Consider the following 23104-nt stretch of genomic DNA (forward strand, 5'->3'; position numbering starts at 1 on the left):
TCTGCATACTTACTAATCCAATTTACCACACCTTCATCCAGATCATTGATGTACATGACAAACAAAAAAGGACCCAACACAGATCACTGAGGCACCCCACTAGTCACCTGCCTCCAACCCGATAAACAGCCATCCACCATTACCCTCTGGCTTCTCCCATTCAGCCACTGTTGAATCCATCTTGCTATTCCTGCATTTATACCCAACAGTTGAACCTTCTTAACCAACCTTCCATGAGGAACCTTGTCAAAGGCCTTACTAAAGTCCATACAGACAACATCCACTGCTTTACCCTCGTCAATTTCCCTAGTAACCTCTTCAAAAAATTCAAGAAGATTAGTCAAACATGACCTTCCAGGCACAAATCCATGTTGACTGTTCCTAATCAGACCCTGTTTATCTAGATGCTTATATATATTATCTCTAAGTATCTTTTCCATTAATTTGCCCACCACTGAAGTCAAACTAACAGGTCTATAATTGCTAGGTTTACTCTTAGAACCCTTTTTAAACAATGGAACAACATGCGCAGTACGCCAATCCTCGGGGACTATTCCCGTTTCTAATGACATTTGAAATATTTCTGTCATAGCCCCGGCTATTTCTACACTAACTTCCCTCAATGTCCTAGGGAATATCCTGTCAGGACCTGGAGACTTATCCACTTTTATATTTTTCAAAAGTGTCAGTACTTCTTTTACTTTGAACCTCATAGTATCCATAGCTACTCTACTAGTTTCCCTTACCTCACATAATTCAATATCCTTCTCCTTGGTGAATACCGAAGAAAAAAAAATTGTTCAATATCTCCCCCATCTCTTTTGGCTCTGCAGATAGCTGTCCACTCTGTCTCTCCAATGGACCAATTTTATCCCTCGTTATCCTTTTGCTATTAATATAGCTGTAGAAACCCTTTGGACTGTTAGAACATTAAAACATGACGAAGCATAGCCTGAATCGTAGAATTGAACAGCACAGAAATGTACCTCTTTTAACCCACCTCATTAAAACCAACCATGATGCCTGTCTAAAATAATCCCATTTGTCTGCATTAGGCCTGTATCTATGCCTTCCCTGTTCAAGATGTACAAACACCTTTTATGCATTATAATTGTATCTGCCACCATCACCTCCTCCGGCAGCTTGTTCCAGATAACTATCACCCTCTATGAGAAAATCTTAACTCTCGGAACTTCTTCATATTTCTCCCTTCACCTTTAGTTGGGACTTTTAATCTTTGCCTTTACGTCCTTTGGTTCTTGACTCTCCTGACTGGGAAAAAGATTCTGATTATATACCTTATCCACACACCTTACTATTTTATTCAGCCTGAATCAAATCCAGTGAAAAATAAGCTCAGACTGTCCCTTATAAGGTTTGCCCTCTATTCCAGGCAACATCCCAGCCAATCTTTCCTGTTCAATCTTTATTGCTATCACATCCTTCCTGTAGCATTGTGGTAAACAGAACTGTACACAGTACTCCATGTGTGGGTTGCTCAATGTTTGTACACCTCTAACATGATGTTATCTTATACTCAATTAAATAAAAAGGAACTGCAAATGCTGGTTTATACCAAAGATGGACACAAAATACTCAGTGGGTCAGGTAACATCACTGCAGAAAATGGATAGGTGATGAAGCCCAAAATGTCATCTATCCATTTTCTCCAGAGATGCTACCAGACCCATTGAGTTACTCCAGCATCTGTGCCTTATCTCCTTATACTCAATGTCTTGGCTTATGAAGGCAAGCATGCAAAATGCCTTCTGCACTATCCTATCCATCTATCGTTATTTTCAAGGAGCTTCAGACTTGCACCCCAAGCTCTCCCTGTAGATCAACACTGTAAAAGTGCCTGCTATTTACTCTACATGTTCCACCAGAATTAGACTTCCGAACTTGCATTACCTAACACTTGTCTGGATTAAATTCCATCTGCCACCACTTTGACCAGTTTTCCAGCTGATTTGTGTCCTGCTCTCCTTAGACATTCTTTCTCGCCATTTATGACTCCAGCAGTTTTTGTGTCATCTGGGATAAGAAACGCATGGCAGGCTTTGTTATGCTTGATGTGGAGACCACGGAACTTGAGAAACAAGGACCAACATAACATTTTTTAAATTTATAGATTTTCAATGGATTTTAGTGTTGCTCATAATTTCAAAATTGTGCACTTGCTTTCTGCACACAAGAGTCTTCATTTGATGAATAGTAAGGGATTTAATCTCCATGTGAGTTCTGTTTAGCATAACCATACCCTGCTGTGAATAGCATACCCGCGCATGACTAAATTAATAAATTGATTAATTAATTAGAGTTGTTGAATGAATGGTTGAGTAGTAGAAAAGTATATGATGTGAAAGTCCCACATGTTTAGCTGGGAAATGCTCCCGGTTTTCCTCTTTCCCTGCATTGGGCATAGCCCCGGAAATTAAAGCTAGTTGATGCAAATTGAGTGGTGTACTGCTTTGCATAATATTTAACTGTTCCAAAGTGCTTCATTGCTAATTATTCACCCTTAAGGAATTGCCATTGTAGTAAATGTGAGATACAGCAGCCAAAATACACACATTAAAGTCATAAAAATAGCAATCTGATCATAGCAATTTGCTGGCTGATGGATAAGTATTGGGGACATTTCCCCTACTTAATTCAAAATAATGTAATAGAATCATTGAAATAATACCATTTGATCATAGAAATTATTTTATGGCATAGGGGATGCCATTGACACATTGGATCATCGGTAGTTGAAAAATGAATATCAGTTTAATTCCAGTTTCCAAGCCTTAGTCTGTATTCCTGCAGGTTTATTTCCTATTTTCGTACAGAGGGTGGTGGCAAGATGGAACGAGCTTCCAGAGGAAGTAGTTGAGGCAGGTACCATAACAACACTTAAAAGACTTTTGGATGGGTACATGGATAGTAAAGGTTAAGAGGGATATGGGCCAAACACAAGGTGTTGGGACGAGCTTGGTCGGCAAGGACAAGTCGGGCCGAAGCCCCTTTTTCCGGACTGACTCTATAACTCTATTACTAAGTTATGGCTTTTCAGTGATCGTCCAGATGCTACTTTAAATATGGCGAGGGATACTATCTCCACCACACTCTTTGGCAGTTGGTTCCAGATATCTACTGGACGGCACAGTGGCGCAGCAGTAGAGTTGATGTCTCATAGCACACAGGCCCATGTTCGATCCTGACTAAGGGTGCTCCCTGTATGGAGTTTGCACGTTCCCCCTGTCGCTAAAATGCTCTCTAAAATGCCCCCTGTTCTCTGCACCTTTCCATTTATAATGGGCTATTCCTTTCTCTCTTGAATTAGCTTACACTTCTCTGTATTGGATTCTGTTTTCTGTCCGTTTGCCTACTCCATTAATTTCTTCATGTAACTTCTGATCTTTTATATTTACCTGAGGGGGCAGATGATTTTCGGTTTGACATCTCATCCAAACACCACTTCACTAATATTCTTTTCCTATTATGCTGAATTAGTAACCCATACTTTTATGTTAAAATTTCGGTCGAGGTTCTTCAACTAATAATCTACTGACTCTACAAGCAAGGTTATACTTGAAATAACGCAATGCAATGATCAAGCTAAATTTGGGATCTTGCGCATAGTTTTGGTTGTTGTGCTATAAAAGAGAAATCAGACAAATAGAGGGAACTGAAAAGGAGTGAAGCAAGCAGGGAAGAGCAAGAAGAATTATTCCAAATGAAAATTGTGAATGAGTGATGAGCAAATATTGAAAAGGCATAATAAATAAGGGCCAAATGGCCTACTCCTGCACCTAATTTCTAAGTTTCTAAATGCTCCAGTTCAGGTGAATTCACAATGTGAATGAGTCTGAGTCTCATCTACTTTTACATATTTTTTTGAATAATTTGAACATCTGATTCTGCAATGATAATACTTTACTATGGCTGGTAGTTTTCTTATTTACATTCACATTAATTCATTTTATTTTCTGTTAATGTTTATTATTAACCAGACAAATCCAAATGATACACAATAATTTAGTTTTTGCACTATTCATAGCTTTATAAAATTAAAAATATGTTTCCAGTAATATTGAACTATAATATATCAAACTTTAGCCTGACAATATTTAATAGGATTTCTGTAGAAAAGTTGTTTGTGCCAAATATATCAAACTAGGGGTAGTTTCACTTTACAAATGTAATCCAATTTCTTTAGTTGTATTCTTTAGAATATGCAAAGGACACGGCACTTTAAATTAGCTTATTATCATCACTAGTATTGAATTATTATCTCAGCTGATACAACAATTTAATATCCCTTCGAAGGCCCATTTAAATATTGAACTTAAAATGTTTTTTTCTTTAATAATGTGGGTTTTTTTTTTGCATGTGTTGGTTTATTTTTCAGAATAAAGTGTATATTCCACATAATCCATGTAAAATATTGGCATGTTATTTGGAGATAAATAGAATTTTGACCACATATAATGTGTGAGGCTTTGTGTCACCTTCACTTTTTAATTAAATAAAAACTTTAAAAGAAAATTTAGCTCCTGGTGTTATACAAACATGAGAAAATTGAAGATCAAGAGAAAGAAATTTAGCTACTGCTTGTGTTATAAGCAGGACCAAATATTCCTCAAAAAAGACACAAACTGCTGGAGAAACTGAGTAACTTCAGCACTGTGTGTATTTTTTTGTAAACCTATATCTTCAGTTCCGTGTGCCTAGCTAAAACTCCCAACGTGCTCTGACAACTTGCTAATTTGTTGATTTGGTCACTCTTCTATTCTACCTGCAAGTTGGTTTCTTATGTTCTTCGATCATTAAATAAAAATGTACATTAGTGTCAATTTATAACCATGATATCTGATTTTAAATGTTGTCTTAACTGTAAGGTTATAATGGTTAATTACAATAACTAATTATTTTAAATAGATTATGACCCTTCAATATTTTCTCATCACTGTTTTCCACACATTCTTTTTGCTCTTATCTGCTTGTTTTACTTCTTTTCACATCATCCATCATCCTAAAATAGTCCTTTTTAGGTGTAGCATCCAAAGCTGCACACAATACCCCAGATGTAGCTTAATAATTGCATTGCATTGCATAACTTTAAACATAACCCTAGTAAAACTGTAATTCCACTGTTCTGGCAATATCCCCATGCGTTATTAGCTTTTTAATTGCCTCGCCATATTGTCTAGACTAAATGTGTCAAAATGCCATAAAGAATGCTAATCAACCTCAAGGGTCTGAAGCATGATAAACCATTTCCCTCGGGTTAAATTAATTCAATGGAGTAATCATAGCAAAATAACAGTCTTTCAACTGCAACGCTTTAGATTCTTTATATTCAGAAAAGCCTTTTATGTAACACAATTAATCACTATCTGTACCTTCACTCCATATGCTATCTTTGAAACCCCAGGAGTAGCAGAACCACATTCACTTCCAGTTTTATTTCATGGCTGCAGCACTTCTATTTATGCAGAACTCCACCATGTTTCTGAAAATCCTCAAATGGCCTCTGCTTTGGTAATGAAGTACAGCAAACGGCTGTGACTTTTATGCGAACAAACAAAGCATAATCTCACAAAACCTGCATGAGATGAATAAGCAGCTAATGTGTTTTGGAGACACGAGGAACTGCAGATGCTGGAATCTTGAGCCAAACACAAAAGTGCTGGAGGAATTCAACAGATCACACAGCATTTATGGAGGGAATGCACAGGCAATGTTTTTGGGTTGGGTCTGAAGAACAATTCTGGCCCGAAACTTTTCCTATCCATTCCCTCTGCGGATGCTGCCTGACTAGTTCATATATTTTGTTCATGTTTATTTAAAGTGCAAGCTTTGATGCAGGGGGGACTCTTGGCTTTCTTTCAATTTTTGTTTGTGGCAACATCAACATTGACTGTCTAAAAAACAGCCTAAAAAACCTGCATGATATTTAGTTTGTAGAATTTTTTTTCTTTTTTGGGAGAAAGTTTGGGAATAACTGGCAAGGCTAATAGTTATTCATCATCTCTAATTGTGTTTGAGAAGGTTGTGTGAGGTGTTATCTTGAATCACTGCAGTTCTTCTAGTGAAGGTATCCAACAATACTGATCGGAAGGACATTGCAGGAATTAGATCCAGTAATGATGAAGGACCAGTAACATATTTCCAAGTCAGGGTGATGTATAAACACAAAGTATTGTTTTTTTTTGTCTGCAGATAACTTTTAATACAAAAATGATATCCATTGATATTTCAAAGTGGCACACATGGATTTGGTGTAGCAGATTGCTGAGGGATGAAGATTTCATTAGTGCAGTCTGGATATGGACACAGGCCTGAATTAGTTGCTTACTCACACATCAGATGGAACAGCTAATGTATGCAATTCCTTTACTTAAGGCGGCACAGCGGCGCAGCAGTAGATTTGCTGCCTTATAGCGGCAGAGACCCGGGTTCGATCCTGACTACGGTGCTGTCTACAGAATTTGTGCATTCACTCTGTGACTGCGTGGGTTCCCTTCGGGTGCTCCGGCTTATCCCACATTCCAAAGACGTATAGGTTTGTAGATTAATTGGCTTCTGTAAATTGTCCCTAGTGTATAGGACAGAGCTAGTGTACTAGATCATAGATCAACACGGACTTGGTAGGCTGAACGGCTTGTTTCCATGCTGTATCTCTAAACTTTGATTGATATGAGACAACTACAAAATGGCTCACAATAAAATCACAGCCACCCTCTCTCACTGGGAAATCTGTAACCCCCATGTAATCCCATATACCTGTTGACCAATTATAAGAATATTAACAGGATAGTCATTGAAGGTTAAGTCATTGTAGATTACAGATTTTACAGCAAAGTGGTGGGTTTTCAGCTTTACATTGGAAAATTACTTTATTTATCCTCTGCATTGGAATGTGCGGCACGGTGGCGCAGCGGTAGAGTGCTGCCTTACAGCGCTTGCAGCGCCGGAGACCGGGGTTCGATCTCGACCACAGGTGCTGTCTGTACGGAGTTTTACGTTCTCCCCGCGGCCTGCGTGGATTTTCTCAGAGATCTTTGATTTCATCCCACACTCCGAAGACGTACAGGTTTGTAGGTTAATTGGCTTGGTAAATGTAAAACAAAATGTCCTTCATGTGTGTAGGATAGTGTTAATATGTGGGGATCGCTGGTCGGCACGGACCCGGTGGTCCGAAGGGCCTGTTTGCGCGCTGTATCTCTAAACTAAAACTAAATTATACTAATATTGACCTTTTTTCCCAATTGAATCATGCTCCTCTAGAATTTTGACCAGACCTTTCTGGCCTAAATTCTCTTTTGCCCACCTGATGTAATTTCCACATTAGATGCACATCAAATAAAATCACAACCCATGCAACAGCTAGAAATGTGAATGACGTGGTTATTCGAACACCTACCATTGAACGGTCCTGAGACATCCCACTTTTATTGGCATTAGTTAAAATATACTTGGAGAGGTACCTGCAGTTGGCGGCAATTCCACATGAGAACTGCGTATTTGTTTGGTAGTGGAGGTGGCAGGTTTGGCTGTAGGACATGTTTCTGTGCAGTCTAACACTGTGACTCTTAAAGACAATGACACATTAACATTTACTTTAAACCTACGGCTGTTCCTTCTTCAATTTCATGCAAAATAGTAAAATGTAATATAGTTTCCACTTCTTGGTTTGTTATATGCGAGAATTGTTGCATCTGAGTGGCTACTCTGTTGGATTGATGCACCTTTGTTATCGGATGTCACAGATGCACAGAGGGTATTAACTACAGGGAGAGGTTGGACAGACTTGGATTGTTTTTCTCTGGAACGCTGGAGGTGAGGGGAGACCTGATTCATGTCTATACAATTATGAAAGATAAGGTTTGCCTTCTCAGACAGAACCTTTTTCCGAGTGACTGAAAAATCAAAGAATAGAGAGCAAGGCTGTAAGATGGAAGTGCCAAAGTTTAAAGGAGATTTGTGGACCAGGTTATTTTTACACAGAGGATGGAGTGCTTGGAATGTGCTGCCAGGAGTGCTGGTGGAGACATATACAACAGCAGTGTTTAAGAGGCTTTGAGAGAGGCACATGGATATGCAGTTCTTTCTCTCCTCAATACTTTGCTCTTGCCATCACTCTGATATAAGTTAACCTTCGCCTCATCTGTCCACAAGACCTTTTTCCAGAAATGTGGTTGCTCTTTTAAGAACTTCTTGGCAAACTGTAACCTGGCCATCCTATTTTTGCGGCTAACCAGTGGTTTGCATCTTGCAGTGTAGCTTCTGTATTTCTGTTCATGAAGTCTTCTGCTGACAATGGTCATTGACAAATCCACACCTGTCTCCTGAATAGTGTTTATGATCTGTCAGACAAATGTTTGGGGATTTTTCTTTATTATAGAGAGAATTCTTCTGTCATCAACTGTGGAGGTCTTCCTTGGCCTGCCAGTCCCATAGCGATTATCAAGCTCACGCATGTTCTCTTTCTTCTTAATGATGTTCCAAACAGTTGATTTTGGTAAGCCTAAGGTTTGGCTGATGTCTCTAAAAGTTTTATTCTTGTTTCTCAGTTTCATAATGGCTTCTTTGACTTTCATTGGCACAATTTTGGTCCTCATGTTAATAAACAGCAATAATAGTTCCCAAAGATGATGGAAAGACTGGAGGAAATGCTAGGTGTTGAGAGATGAGAGATATCTGCATTAAGGAGACACTTAAACACACCTAAACTATTAAACTAATAAAATTTTAGACTGTACACTTCCTGTCGTGATTTACTTAAATCCCTGTTTCTTTTCCTAGTTGTGTTTCCCTGATATGGTGATGCCAACTATAAATGCAACCCAATTTTATTATTTAACAACAGAAATCAATCAAAAGATAATCATGTTTGACCTTATTAAGTAACTCCAAAATAAACACAAAATCATCGCAAAATCTGTCAGGTATGCATAGATAATATGTTCTCTGATGTTATGAATTTAATTAATGTGTCCACTATAGTTTTTAAAATCAAAGAAAAAATTGAAAATAAAAATGGAAAATGTTGGAAGCCTTCAGCAGGTCAGGCTGCTTCAGTGCAGAGAGGAACATAATTAACGTTTTAGGTCAAGACCTTGCATAAAATTCACACTAATTCCCATTCCACATTGATTTGTTAAATTGTTTTGAAAAGAAAGTCGTGATTAGCAACCCTCTGCAAAGATGGAAAAACCTAGTGAGAAGTCAGAAAAATTAGCTCAGACATCTTGATTCATGAGGCTTGGCTTGATTACAGGGCTTTGGGATTATCAAAGGTAACCAAGCATAATCAGTTCTCTAAGGGACAGAAAGCATTGGAGTACATCAAAGGGTCAGGCAACGTCTCTGGAGAACATGGATAGATGACGATTTGGGTCTGAACTCTACATGAAACATCATCAATCCATGCCATCTGCAGTTTCTTGTTTCTGTAGTCCGCCTGGTCCATCTTTCTGTGCAGCCTATTCCAGGACACCTTGCTCCATTAAATCTTCCCACTCCATTTTCCCCTAGTTAATTGTCATTTTCTACAGTCCTCCCTTCATCTCAACATCGGCACTTCCTCCGTTTTCCCTCTCACCGGGCCAGCTGGCGAATGCAACCTGCCAAGTAAACTTTAACCAATCTGAAGAGTTGAGGTGGAATTTTAATGCTCCTGAGAGGGATCAGCCCAGGACAACAATCACATAAACTGAGGATATCCTGTTTGTTTAGAACTTCTAATTTTGCATTAGCAGTTTACACAACAATGATTTAGTATGATGAAATTGCCTAAAGCCCAATATCTCGGCATATTTATTTCCCACAAGTTGCTGGAGAGTGTCTAAACTTCCGGATTCTTGCATTTTTGCTTTAATAAGCATAACCTGCAAATAGCTGCCAACGAGGCTTTTTTAAAATCTTATGGCACATGACTTCTCATTAATATTTGCTCAAAAATTGAATGATGCTTACTTAGGTTTATTAAACAGTGAAAGTGTATGTTGGATCAAGAACGTATTGATTGAGGGCCATCCATTGGAAAATTTATAGTACGTGAGACCCAATTTGTTCATACGCTTCAGAAAAGACCTTACACCAGGAGGGGACTTTGCCCTGCGAATTCTGCCTTTAGTATGTTTGGATAATTGTGATTGTTCTATACGCGGAAAGTGAGTCAGCATCAACCAATCACTTGTCCCATGAGTTCAAAATGGTTTGACGCAGAGATATAAAAGATCACGCTACGATTGCTTAGCATTGTAGTTGCTGCCTTACTGTGCCAGAGACCTTTTCTGAGTTAATTTCTGACTATGGGTGCTGTCTGTATGGAGTTTGCACTTTTTCTCTGTAACCTGCGTGGTTTTTATTCCAGGAGCTCTGGCTTCCTCCCACACTCCAAAAAACATGCAGGTTCGAAGGTTAATTGGCTTGGTAAATTTTTAAATTGTCCCTTGGGTGTGTAGGATCTTGTTAGTATATGGGTGATCGCTGGTCGGCTGAAAGGCCTGTTTCTGCACTGTATCTCATACTAAACACATGACACAGATGAAAAACTGAATGGTGAGGTTCCACATATCTTTTAGCTTCCTATTTGACCAATTATAAGATATCCTCAAGGAGAATCAAAGAGTCACCTCACATCTGTGATTTTCCATTTGGCCATCTGTATGTCTAATGTGCAAATGCACAGAGAAACACCTAGATCAAAGGCTAATGAGGGGATTAAGATAGATACGCAGTACAAAGTCAATTATACATCCATTCTACATAATAGGAAACATGTTTAAATCATGTTTTATTTGCAACAGAATTCCTCAGTATACTAAAGGTGAATTTGGAATGTCAGTAAAATAATTTAATCAATAATGTTAATTAATATTTAATTTCAGTCAGTTTGATGCGAATGAAATTAATAGATTCTACTTAACTATAACATTGTTAGCCTTTCACAGAGTCACAATGCAGGAAATCAATGAGAACAAGCTGTTAACAAGTAAATATAACAAACAAGGATGACATTCTTCATCATTAATTAATGAAACATGAAATGTTACAAAGCAATATAACAGTTCTACGAGGTTTAGTTAATCTATATACATGTAATGTAATGTCAACTTTTCTTCAGATTGACCATTTGGAGTCACGCCTGAAACAACATGGCTGCACAGATGAACTGGGAAATCATATGAATGAAAATGATAATTGGAAAAAGGAAGATTGTACATCCTGCTGGTGTAAGGTATGGATAGAAGTACAGATAATATTCAGTTGTTCAATGAAGAATATTTATAGTGTTTGGTGAATCTAGAAATTAGTGGGGACTCAAAGCTCAGCTGCTGCCATGAAATTGAAATACTTGCCTACAGTGCAACACAATGGTGCAGTTGGTAGAGCTGCTGTGTCAGCACCAGAGACCTGGGTTCAATACTCGGGTGCTGTCGGAATGTAGTTTGCACATTCTCCCGGTGACCGTGTGGGTTTTCACCGGGTGCTCCGGTTTCCCCCCGACATGCCGACGACGTGGGGGTTTGTAGGTTAAGCGCATCTGTAGATTGTCCTATGTGTGCAGGGAGTGGATGCGAAAGTGAATAACATGGAACTAGCGTGAATGTGTAATCGATGGTCAGCATGGACTCATTGAGCCGGAGAGCTGGGTTCCATGCTGTAGGTCTATAAAAAAACAAAGTGATGCCCAATATTCACCAGTCTCAAAAGGGAAATCACTAGGAAGCATCAGAAGTATGATTGGCACAAAGGATGCTTGGCATGATCATATAAAGCATGAGAACGCGGAATGTCCCTTGGCTAGGACCTCTTCAACTGAAGTGTTACCTGCACTGTGTGCTGGTCTCTGAAATATAGAAACATAGAAAATAGGTGCAGGAGTAAGCCATTCGGCCCTTCGAGCCAGCACCGCCATCAATATGATCATTTCAGTAAGGCATTCAACAAGGTTCCACATGGTAGGCTCCTCTGGAAGGTTAGATCACATGGGATCCAAGGAGAGATAGTTGAATGGATAGCAAATTGGCTGCATGGAAGGAAGTAGAGGGTGATGGTGTAAAAGGTCGCTTCTCGGACAGGAGGACTGTGACTAGTGGTGTGCCTCAGGGTTCGGTGCTGGGCCCGTTATTGTTTGTCATCTACATTGATGATTTGGATGAGAACATACAAGGCAAGATTAGCATGTTTGCTGAAGATACAAAAGTGAGTGGTTTTGCAGATAATGAAGATGGTTGTGAAAGATTGCAGCAGGATGTGGATCGATTCAGTTCTGTGCACCATGTTATAGGGAAGATATTGTCAAGCTTGAAAGGGTTCAGAGAAGATTTACGAGGATGTTGCCAGGACTAGAAGGGCTCTATTCCTTTGAGTGCAGGAGGATGAGGGGTGATCTTATAGAGGTGTATAAGATCATGAGAGGATTAGATCGGGCAGATGCACAGAGTCTCTTGCCCAGAGTAGGGGAATCGAGGACCAGAGGACATAGATTTACGGTGAAGGGGAAAAGATTTAATAGGAATCTGAGAGGTAACATTTTCATACAAAGGGTGTTGGATGTATGTAAGAAGCTGCCAGAGGAAGTAGTTGAGGATGGGACTATCCCAATGTTCAAGAAACAGTTAGACAGATACATGGATAGGACAGGTTTGGAGGGATATAGGGCAAGTACGGGACCAGCGTAGTTGGGACATGTTGGCCGGAGGGCCTGTTTCCGCACTGTTTTATTCTATGTCTCAAGGCTGATCATCCAAAATCAATGTTTCCTCCCCATATCCCTTGATTCCTTTAGCACTAAGAGCTATATCTAACTCCCTCTTCAAAGCATCCAGTAATTGGCCTCCATTGCGTTATGTGGCAGAGAATCCACAGATTCACAACTCTCTGGGTAAAAATGTTTTTCCTCATCTCAGTCCTAAATGGCCTACCACTTATTCTTAAATGGCCTACCCCTTATTCTTAAACTGTGACCTTTGGTTCTGGACTCCCCCAACATCTGGAACATATTTCCTGCATCTAGCCTATGCAATCGCTTAGGAAGTTTGTATGTTTCCATAAGATGCCCTCTCATCCTAAATTCCAGTGTATATAAGCCCAGTCGATCCATTCTTTTCTACATTTCTGCATCGTTGCTTCCACATTAGATTTCTTTGTAATGGCTGAATCTCCCCTTCCCATAACCTCGTCTTTCTGAATATGAGAATATGTTTTATTTCCCTCCTCTCGCTCAACAAGTAATCCACCGCAGAAGCAAATATACCAGGTACTTTTACAACAGTTTTAATGAAAGGTCCCAGACCTGAGATGTTAATTCTTTCTGCAAAAGCTACCTGAACAATTGAGTTTTTTGTAGTATTTTATGATTTTTTTTCCCCAGATTTCATGAACATGCGGTATCTACATTTATTGCGCTTCCTATTACTGCCTGCCTTCATCTCATTATATTCTCCTGGCCACATTCAGTTCCATTTACCATTTGTTTCTAATTGATAGTTAGACTTTGCACCATGTTTGATAGCATTGTATTATTCATATAGAAACATTGCTGTTGCTTTCTTAAGATAAATTGCAGTAATATTGGCAGAAGATCAGTGTGAAACTCAGATCAGCATAAAGCACCATTGAGCATAAACTGCTGCCTTTCACTGTTCTCAGACGTTGGTCCAAGTCGAATGCCTTGGATGAGTTGCAGATTTGACTGCGGAGCTGAATGGTTTAGTTTTGTTTATTCAATGTTTTCTACTATTATTGTCTTTACAAGCCTGCTTTGAGGCTGCAGATAAGAATCTCATTGCTCTGTAATTGGTACATTTGATAATTAAATTTTCTTGATTATTCTGAATAATCAGCGATTAAAAATTACCCCTCTCCCTTTCACAACTTCAATGTGGTTTACAGCGTGTTCCAGCCAACACACTCACATAATTTTCAGACAAGATATTTTTATTTAATACAATTTTAAGAATTATTTTTGCAAATTTACATTTAGATTAAATATACATTTGAGATAGAAATAGGGCAAGAAATAATCATGAATAAATTCCCACCATCAAGAAAAATAATGAGTAACTTAAATGTATGACTGTAAGGCTGCTTTCCTACAAGAAGTGCAGAGGCTAACATCAACATTGCAGCTGCAGCCACACCTTGATACTTATTCTGAAGACAGACACAAAATGCTGGAGTAACTCAGCGAGATAGGAAGTATCTCTGGAGCGAAGGAATGGGTGACATTTTGGGTCGATACCCTTCTTTAGACTGTGAGTCAGGGGAAAGGGAAACGAGAGATATAGACAGTGGTGTAGAAAGATATAGAACAAATTAATGAAAGATATGCAATAAAGTAACGATGATAAAGGAAACAGGCCATTGTTAGCTAGAGCCAATAAGCTGGAGTAACTCAGCGGGACAGGCAACATCTCTGGAGAGAAGGAATGGGTGACGTTTTGGGTTGCGACCCTTCTTTGTGTCTATCTTTGGTTTAAACCAGTATCTGCAGTTCCTTCCTGCACATTGTTCGCTAGGGGCTAGATGAAAAGGAGTTACAGACAATGAGAGTCAACCAGACGAGTTTGAAGCTCATACGATTTTGGTGGAGGAGGGATGGAGAGAGGAGGAATGCAATTGTTACTTGAAGTTTGAGAAATTTAGGTTCATACCACTGGGCTGTAAGCTGCCCAAGCAAAATACAAAGTGCTGTTTCTCCCATTCGCATTTTCTCACCCTGAAAATGAAGGAGGCACAGGACAGAAAGGTCAGTGTGGGAATGGGAAGGGGAATTCAAGTGCTTAGCAACTGCGGGATCAGGTAGGTACAGGCTGACTGAGCGAAGGTGAACAGCGAAACGACCGTCCAGTCTATGTTTGGTCTTGTCGATGTATTATCACTGATGCTTATTCTGTCGCTTCTGTTCCCTAGAATGGCCAAATTACCTGCTATGTGGAGAAATGTCCCCTTCTGAAGTGTTCCAAAGCAATCAAAAAGAAAGGGAGATGTTGTCCTGTCTGTGCAAAGTCAAAAAGCAGAAAATGATTGTTCGGCTGTGCAGTCGAGAGAAGCTACCTTCTTGGGGAAAAAAAAGAACAAAAGCAATTCTCAGCCTTTTGCATCACCTACTGACGTCTGATTATAAACAAAACCATTGGGAAAAATTAAAGAACTTTCTATTCACATTCTGGCTACTGCTGCCTTACTGCACTCATTCATTTTCCATTTTAAGCAATGTCTCACATGTTAGTTTGATCTAAGAACAAAGGTGGACCTCAGTAATGAATTATGAACTAACCTACTTACAGTTCGAATGTTAAACTGCTCACAGGAAAAGATCGTTGTGATATATTTAAAAACCATTATGATTTATCACTGTGTCAAGATGTCAAAACATATTACATAGATAACGCAGTTAAGATTGCATTTTTTATTAATTTATTATTTGAAACAGTGATAAATATTATGGTAAAGTTCACTGAGAGGTGACTATATGTTGGGTTCACATACACTGTCCAGAGACTAACCATTTGGTATTTTCCATCTGTGTGGTCAGAATATTGTTGATGAGGAAGCTTCCAAAGCCATGATGGGGATGGTGTAAAGATCCATCGCCTTCATTCTACCAAATGTACCTCATACCTGCAGAAAGTCAGGAATGTATTGTTCAAAAATATGGTGCTGATCATTTTGCGTCGAAAATTAATTATTGTTTGGTTATATTTTTGTTTCTAATGTTATAAAATGTTTGTATCAATTCAGCTATAGTACCAATATAACACTGATTTGATGTAAGATGTGTCAATTATAAAGTATGGTATTAAAGTAAATACCAATCTTTTATCATGTTTAGCATTGTACAGTGATTTATTTTTAAAAAGGTGACTAAAACATTTTTATACCTATATTTCATGAACACTATGAATGTTTTATGTAACATCATATTCTTTGATAAACGGTGCTGCAAATTTACAGCAATATACAATGCAGTTCTTTCTTGAAGGATAATTGATATTATTTTAAAATGTTGCAGGTATGTGGGCAAGTTGTTATCACAGACCTTGATAGTTTAATAAATTCTATACTTGTCAAACGGATTTCATTACTCATTTATAATTTAGATTTGGAAATAAGGAACTCCAGATGTTGGTTTACAAAAAAAGATACAAAGTTCTGGAATAACTAAGCAGGATGGACAGCATGCCTGGAGAACATGAATAGGTGGCGTTTTGGTTGGGATTCTTCTTCAAACTGATTGTTGGGGTGGGGAGAAATGTCTCATCTGTGCCCCATATTACTCTCTCGCTTCCCATCCCTCCAGCCAAAAGAGGAATAGAGTTACTCTGGTCCTCGCCTTTCACCCCCACCTCCCTCTGCATCTAACACATCATCCTCCAACATTTACCTCCTCCACCGTGCTTCTACACTTTGCTCCACGGACTAGCACCTAATCCTCCCTCCCCCACCACCTTCTCCTTCCACCTACATTCCTTCCTCTAGCTTCACAATTTGAAACTCTCAGAGATTGAGTCCTGATTCTTTTGTCTCTTCCAGGATTCTCCCCATCCAGTCTGATGAAGAATCCTAAACCTAAAAACACCTATCCATGTTCCTCAGAGATGCTGCTTGACCTGATGAGTTACTCCAGCATTTTGTGTTTCGTATATATTAGATATGATTTTTTTTTCTGCATTCATTGTAGAAATGTAAAGTTAATATTTATCTTTACATTTCTGCCTTAATGAAGATGATAAATAAAATCATTATTTCAAATAAAAACAATCTCCTGATTATATAAAGACTATATTTATCTTTATATAATTGTGTGATTTTGTTTTAAATAGTAATTTCATTTATCATATTAATGCACCCAATGAATTAAAAACCTGGGTCTATTAAAATCCTTATCAGGCAATGAAATCACCATTTTGAATTCCCATATTCTCCAATGCACTTTGTTTTTTATTAGTCTGAAGAAGGGTCTCGACCTGAAATGTCACCCATTCCTTCTCTCCGGAGATGTTGCTTGTCCCACAGAGTTATTCCAGCATTTTGTGCCTGCCTTTTTTTTAATTAATGATTATTATTCAGGAAAAATACTTTCAGCTTCAATATTCACCGTTGACTGAGGAATATATATTAGGCAGGTGAAGTCCCTTACTCTATCGGCTTAATAATATTGCCGGTCTTTTCTATTATATCCACATTTTTTGTGCTGAAATCTCTGGCTTGAGACTTGAAATTACAATCTTCTGACCCGGAGATGAAAGTGCTGCCTCTAAGTCTCAGCTAATATCTATTAATTTTCTTTTTGGACCTTTTGCTTCATCGGAAATAGCTTCTTGAGTTCCTTCTGAATGAAAGGGGAAGCTAGACAGGGAGAAAGGAATGAAAGGACATGTTAATGGGTTTGCATAAAGTAGGGTGATTAATGGAGGTACATGTGAATTATAAGCATTGACACTGAGAAGTTAGCTTTTTGTTTTTTCTCTCCTGCTATTTCTATGTGGGAACATTCATCCAAATGTTCCTTTTTTTTATTGTATTGTACAAGCCTTTCTGCATACCAGCTATGGAATTAGAGTACAACAAAATGTACTGTAGATTTTAAATTACTTTTTTAAAGTTACAATGATACCATGACACTGATGTTGTCTCTGTTTCAGTGATCACATTTTGTCTGTAGTGTCTGCAAAATGCACACTATTAAACGATTTTAATGTGAAAAGTCTAAAGTGCTTTATTGGCAATGTTTTAGAAAAATAAAATATTGTCTCAGCCACTATTTTTGGATAACCAAATGCAGCACATTCTTGTTCTCAGTGAAGGTAAATATATTTGTTGCTATTTACTCTTCTAAGGCAGTTTCTTGGTATTGGAGATGTTTTAGGAAACATATATTCAAAGTTAGCTGATAGAAGAATTGGAAGGGAACTATGAAAAACAAATCACTCAGTCATTGACAGGGATCTGGAATTAACTGGCTGAAACAGTGCTGGATGCAGAAAAAATGCTTCTATAAAAATGCATTTATAAAGTATCTGGAATAAGAACTTGAAGAACCATAACCTACAAATCTCTGGATCAAGAGCTGGGAAGTGAGTTTTGACTGAAGGTTTGGATGCATTGGGCCATAGGAAATGCCAAAAGCAATAAGCCTTTGTAACCGCTCCATCATTCAACATGACTGTGGTTGATCATCAACCTCAGTACTCGGTTCCCATCCATTCCTCATATCCATTAATTCCTTTGTCTTTATATATTCAAGAGGGAGTTAGATATTGCCCTTAGGGCTAACGGAATCAAAGGATATGGGGAGAAAGCAGGAACGGGGTACTGATTTTGGATGATCAGCCATGATCATATTGAATGGCGGTGCTGGCTCGAAGGACTGAATGACCTACTCCTGCACCTATTCTCCATGTTTCTATATACATCCATTCCCTTTTAGAGAATATTTAATAACTTGGCCTCCACATCCTTCTGTGATCATACATCCACAATCAGCACCCCGTTCCTGTCTACTCCCTGTATCCCCTGACTATCTTTAACAACCCTATCAAGCTCTCTCTTGAAATTATCCAGAGAACCAGCCTCCACCGCCATCTGAGGCAAAGAATTCCACAGACTCACAACTCTCTGTGTGAAAAAGTGTTTCCTCATCTCCGTTCTAAATGCCTTACCCCTTATTCTTAAACTGTGGCCCCTGGCTCTGGACTCCCCCAACATCGGGAACATGTTTCCTGCCTCTAGCATGTAAAAACCCTTAATAATCTTATATGTAGATCCCCTCTCATTCTTCTAAGCTCCCCTAAATATAGATCTAACTGACCTGTTTGTTCCTCATATATTTGTTCTGTCACTCTGGGAATCAGTCTAGTAAATCTTTATTTTGGTTCCTCCAGGGCAAGAATATCCTTTCACACCCCAGCTTTACATATGAACCCAACCGTGTCTAGATATGTAGATATATAGATATGTTTCTTTTAATTGCAACAACGTAAAGTGATCATAAAGTATTTTCCATTTAATTAAGCAGCTTGAAGAGCTGTTTATATGCTTCATAAAATTAATTGTCGACTTGTGTTATTAACAATCAATGAGCTGCAGCAAGTGCCATGGTAATATAGCACAAAAATAAGCCCTTTAGTCTGCCACATCCTGTCTGACAATTATTGTACATGCTCTTTGTATCCTTTCATATCTTGTTTCCCTCTCCCCTGACTCTGTCTGAAGAAGGGTCTCAACCTGAAACATCACCCATTACTTCGTTTCAAAGATGCTGCCTGTCCAGCTGAGTTACTCCAGCATTTTGTGTCTTATCTTTTGACCATTCACTACCTATCTATACTTTGTATAGTTAGCACCACTTTGTACATACATTGTGGTTCAAGTCCTTGTAAACAAACCTCTTAAATATAGTGGGACTAACTGTCTTTAGGAACGTGTCCTGTTCCCTAGAAAATCCCTTCAATGCACCATTGATTGTATTGATATTAAAGCAATTTATCCACTGGGCAGATGTGAGAGGAAGGGGGATTTATACCAATATGCTCATGGAGGCATATTCTTGTTCATGGATTCATGGATAGGTGTGTTGAATTTCACAACTTTGTCATTTATTATGACTTAAACACAAGAAGGATAAAATCTAGAGTTAGAAGCAAGGAACTGGTCAACAAAAAAGGACACAAAATGCTGGAGTAACTCAGCGGGTCAGGCAGCACCTCTGGAGAACATGATTAGGTGACGTTTCAGGTTGGGAAGAAGAAGGATCCCGACCTGAAATGTCATCTATCCATGTTTACCAGAGTTGCTGCCTGACCCGTTGCGTTACTCCAGCACTTTGTGTTCTTTTTTTAAGGATAAAATCTTGCTGCTTTAACTGAAAAACGATCATAAAATGAGATACTTGTGCTGGTTAGGATGGATATGCTAGATGAAACATTGCACAAGAAGCAAGTTTGCCTCAAAAAATAACCGTACCAAAGTAATTTTCTTTCAACAGCGACAGCATTTGTCAAGTCAACCTCACAGCTATTATTTTGATTAAACAAAATAAATAAAGTAATGAAATATAAATGGAAGAACCTTAAGAAGACATACTGGGTAAGTTTTTTTAGCTCCGATGTTTCTAAAGTCAATAAGCTACAAACATTTATTTAATTGTTCTTGTATTTAACTTTTGACATTTTATTCTGTCTTTTCAAATTTTCAAACTTCTCAATTCTCTCTCACATCTAGATTCTTAATGCTTACAGTGCATAGAAGAGTAAAGTGGAAGCATTAAGAAATTCTCAATGCTTACACTTCATAGAAGATTAAAAAAATAGAGCACATTGACTAATTTACACTACAGTAGTAATAATAATTACAATCACAGACTTGTTTCTCTAGATATAATAATCATGGATAAAGTTATTTACAGACCTGCAGTGTAGCATCATGATGATTTGCTATTTATGATGTGAAAATTCTATTTCATTGATGGATCCATTTTATTAAGCCAAACTCTTTGTCTGACATAAAACTGTTTCTGATTCATAATCATATTTTCACACTGTTTCGAATTGTTTTCCGTCATCGACCTTCCACGTCCTTCACTGCACACAATGTTACTTCTGTGAAAGTGAGCAGGAAATAAGCTACAAGAGGAGGTAGTTGGGGCAGCTCCTATTGCAACAATTAAAATACATTAGGACAGGTTCATGGTTAGGACATTTTAGGATATGCACAGAATGCTGGAGTAACTCAGCATCTCTGGATAGAAGAAATGGGTGAAGTTGATCTCCCTGAGCCAGGAAGTCCCTGTCCCTCAGACCTGAACCGCACAGCACATTGTACGACAGGCAAAGATGGAGACTCCCTGGTCCTCATTGCCTCCTTGTGGAATTCTCTGCTTCAGAGGGCGGAAAATAGCGAAGTCAGGGGATATGGGGAGAAGGCAGGAACGGGATACTGATTTGGGGATGATCAGCCATGATTACATTGAATGGTGGTACTGGCTCGAAGGGCCAAATGGCCTTCTCCTGCACCTATTGTCTATTGTTTATTGAAGGTGTTTCACATCATCCTTTCTATCCAAACCCTTGATCCTGTCCCGCCAGCCTTTTAAAACAAATTAGCAACTCAAAATGGGGGTGCACCATTGTTGCAGGTGTGTCCATTGTCGGGAAATATGGTAATCCATTGAGAAGTATGGTGCAACTGGGGTGGATGAGTTCATAAAAATTGAATCACAAATGACACACTACATCATTACACAAATAACTGGATCACATAAAATAATGATATTGGCTTTGTTAATAATTTTTTACATAACACAGTAAAATATTTAAGTGAAATTACATTGCTGGAACAGAGCAACAAGGCAGAAATAAGTCACCACACAGAATATTTTTTGAAGTTTACTGCTAATTATAAGATAACAATTTTCCCTATTGTGTAGGATAGTGCTAATATATGGGGATCACTGGTTGGTACAGACTCGGTAAAACTAAAACTAAAACTAAATCCGACACACTAGAGACAAGCTTGAAAGGGTTCAGAAAAGATTTACGAGGATGTTGCCAGGATTAGAGCATATGAGGTTAAGTGGGCTGGGTCTCTATTCCTTGGAGCGCAGAGGGATGAGGGGTTGTTAATTCTGGTCAAATTGGAGCAGCCAGGACACTAAAATTGAGTAAAGGCTTCTGTGCTGCTAGGCCATTTGGTAAATTTAAACGTGCCTTTTGCAGAACTGGGACAAGCTGCAGAATGGTGCCAGTTTGTCTGTGACCTAGATAAGAGTTGCAGGGAAAGAATGGGACACCAGCAGATTTTTACAATTAGGTGTAAATTGCATGAAATGGGGATTGGGTTAATGCAAACCAGACATACACGTTGTATATAATGTTGCAAAGCTTTACTTTGCTAGATGTTGATTGGGTTAAGTGTTGAGCCTTGTCTGGGTTTCTTGAATATCCAGGCACATGTTAAATAATTCATCTGTGTTAACTTGCATCTAGAAACTTTGTCAGATACATTGTATCACCTTTCACCCCACCAGCCAGCAAATACAACAAATAATCCTCCGCCATTTCCGCCACCTCCAATGTGACCCCACCACTCGCCACATCTTCCCATCTCCCCCCATGTCTGCCTTCCGCAAAGACCGCTCCCTCCGCAACTCCCTTGTCAATTCTTCCCTTCCCTCCCATACCACCCCTTCCCCAGGCACTTTCCGTTGCAATCGCAAGAAATGCAACACCTGTCCCTTCACCTCCTCCCTCAACTCCGTTCAAGGACCCAAGCAGTCATTCCAGGTGCGACAAAGGTTCACCTGTATCTCCTCCAACCTCATCTACTGCATCCGCTGCTCTAGATGTCAGCTGATTTACATCGGTGAGACTAAGCGGAGGTTGGGCGATCGTTTCGCCGAACACCTCGCTCAGTCCGCAATAACCTACCTGAGGTAAAGCGACAAGTGTAGCATTTCCTGAGGTTGCAAGGAAAAGTGCCAGGAGAGGGGGTGGCTTGGGTGGGAAGGGACGAATTGACCAGGGAGATAACAAAAATGCTGGGGATACTCAGCGGGTGAGGCAGCATCTATGGGGGTCGGTATTCTTTCATGCCATTACTCACAGTTCCAGCAGAAACAAAAAAAAGCTGTCGTACAGAACATACTGTATTTTATCCTGACTGTATCTTGAAAGACATGCAGACTCACCTGCCTAAATTGATCAGCACAGAGTTCATGATTCTGAACTGTGCCTCAGCATAATGATGCTAATCAATAAGTAAATATGTGTCCAAACAGAGTAAAGAATCAAACTTAAACAAACAAAAAGGAAGAAAAATAAAATCTGCAGACTGTAATTTTAGGTCATTCTGTTCTGCAAGAGGAGACTGCTAGGAATACTTTGCTACAAAAAAAAATCTTTGATCTACAAGACTCGTGTTTAATGTTTCAAAGTAAATTTTAGAAACTTGGAATAATAAGGAAGTCACAGAGACAATGTAACTATGATATATATGCATTGAACTCTGGGCTCAAATTATTTTTCTGAGTGAAAGGATGATTTAGAATTGAAACAGGGCAAGAGAATCAATGTCAGTGAACTATTACAGTTCAAAGCAA

At 38.9% G+C, this 23104-nt stretch overlaps 1 protein-coding gene across 2 annotated transcripts in view; it reads left to right on the top strand.

Annotated features, from left to right (window-relative positions):
* LOC129696308 (peroxidasin homolog) overlaps positions 1-15644 on the top strand; it is a 481759-nt gene extending 466115 nt beyond the window's left edge. For both annotated transcript variants that reach the window (XM_055634091.1, XM_055634090.1), the window contains 2 exons: positions 11123-11236; positions 14917-15644. In XM_055634091.1, the coding sequence (XP_055490066.1) occupies positions 11123-11236; positions 14917-15030 (228 nt within the window). In that variant the 3' untranslated portion in view covers positions 15031-15644. The remainder of the gene's footprint in view (positions 1-11122; positions 11237-14916) is intronic.
* Positions 15645-23104: the final 7460 nt, after the last annotated feature.

The sequence above is a fragment of the Leucoraja erinacea genome, chromosome 4 (assembly GCF_028641065.1).
Source record: "Leucoraja erinacea ecotype New England chromosome 4, Leri_hhj_1, whole genome shotgun sequence".
In the NCBI taxonomy this organism is placed as follows: Eukaryota; Metazoa; Chordata; class Chondrichthyes; order Rajiformes; family Rajidae; genus Leucoraja; species Leucoraja erinaceus.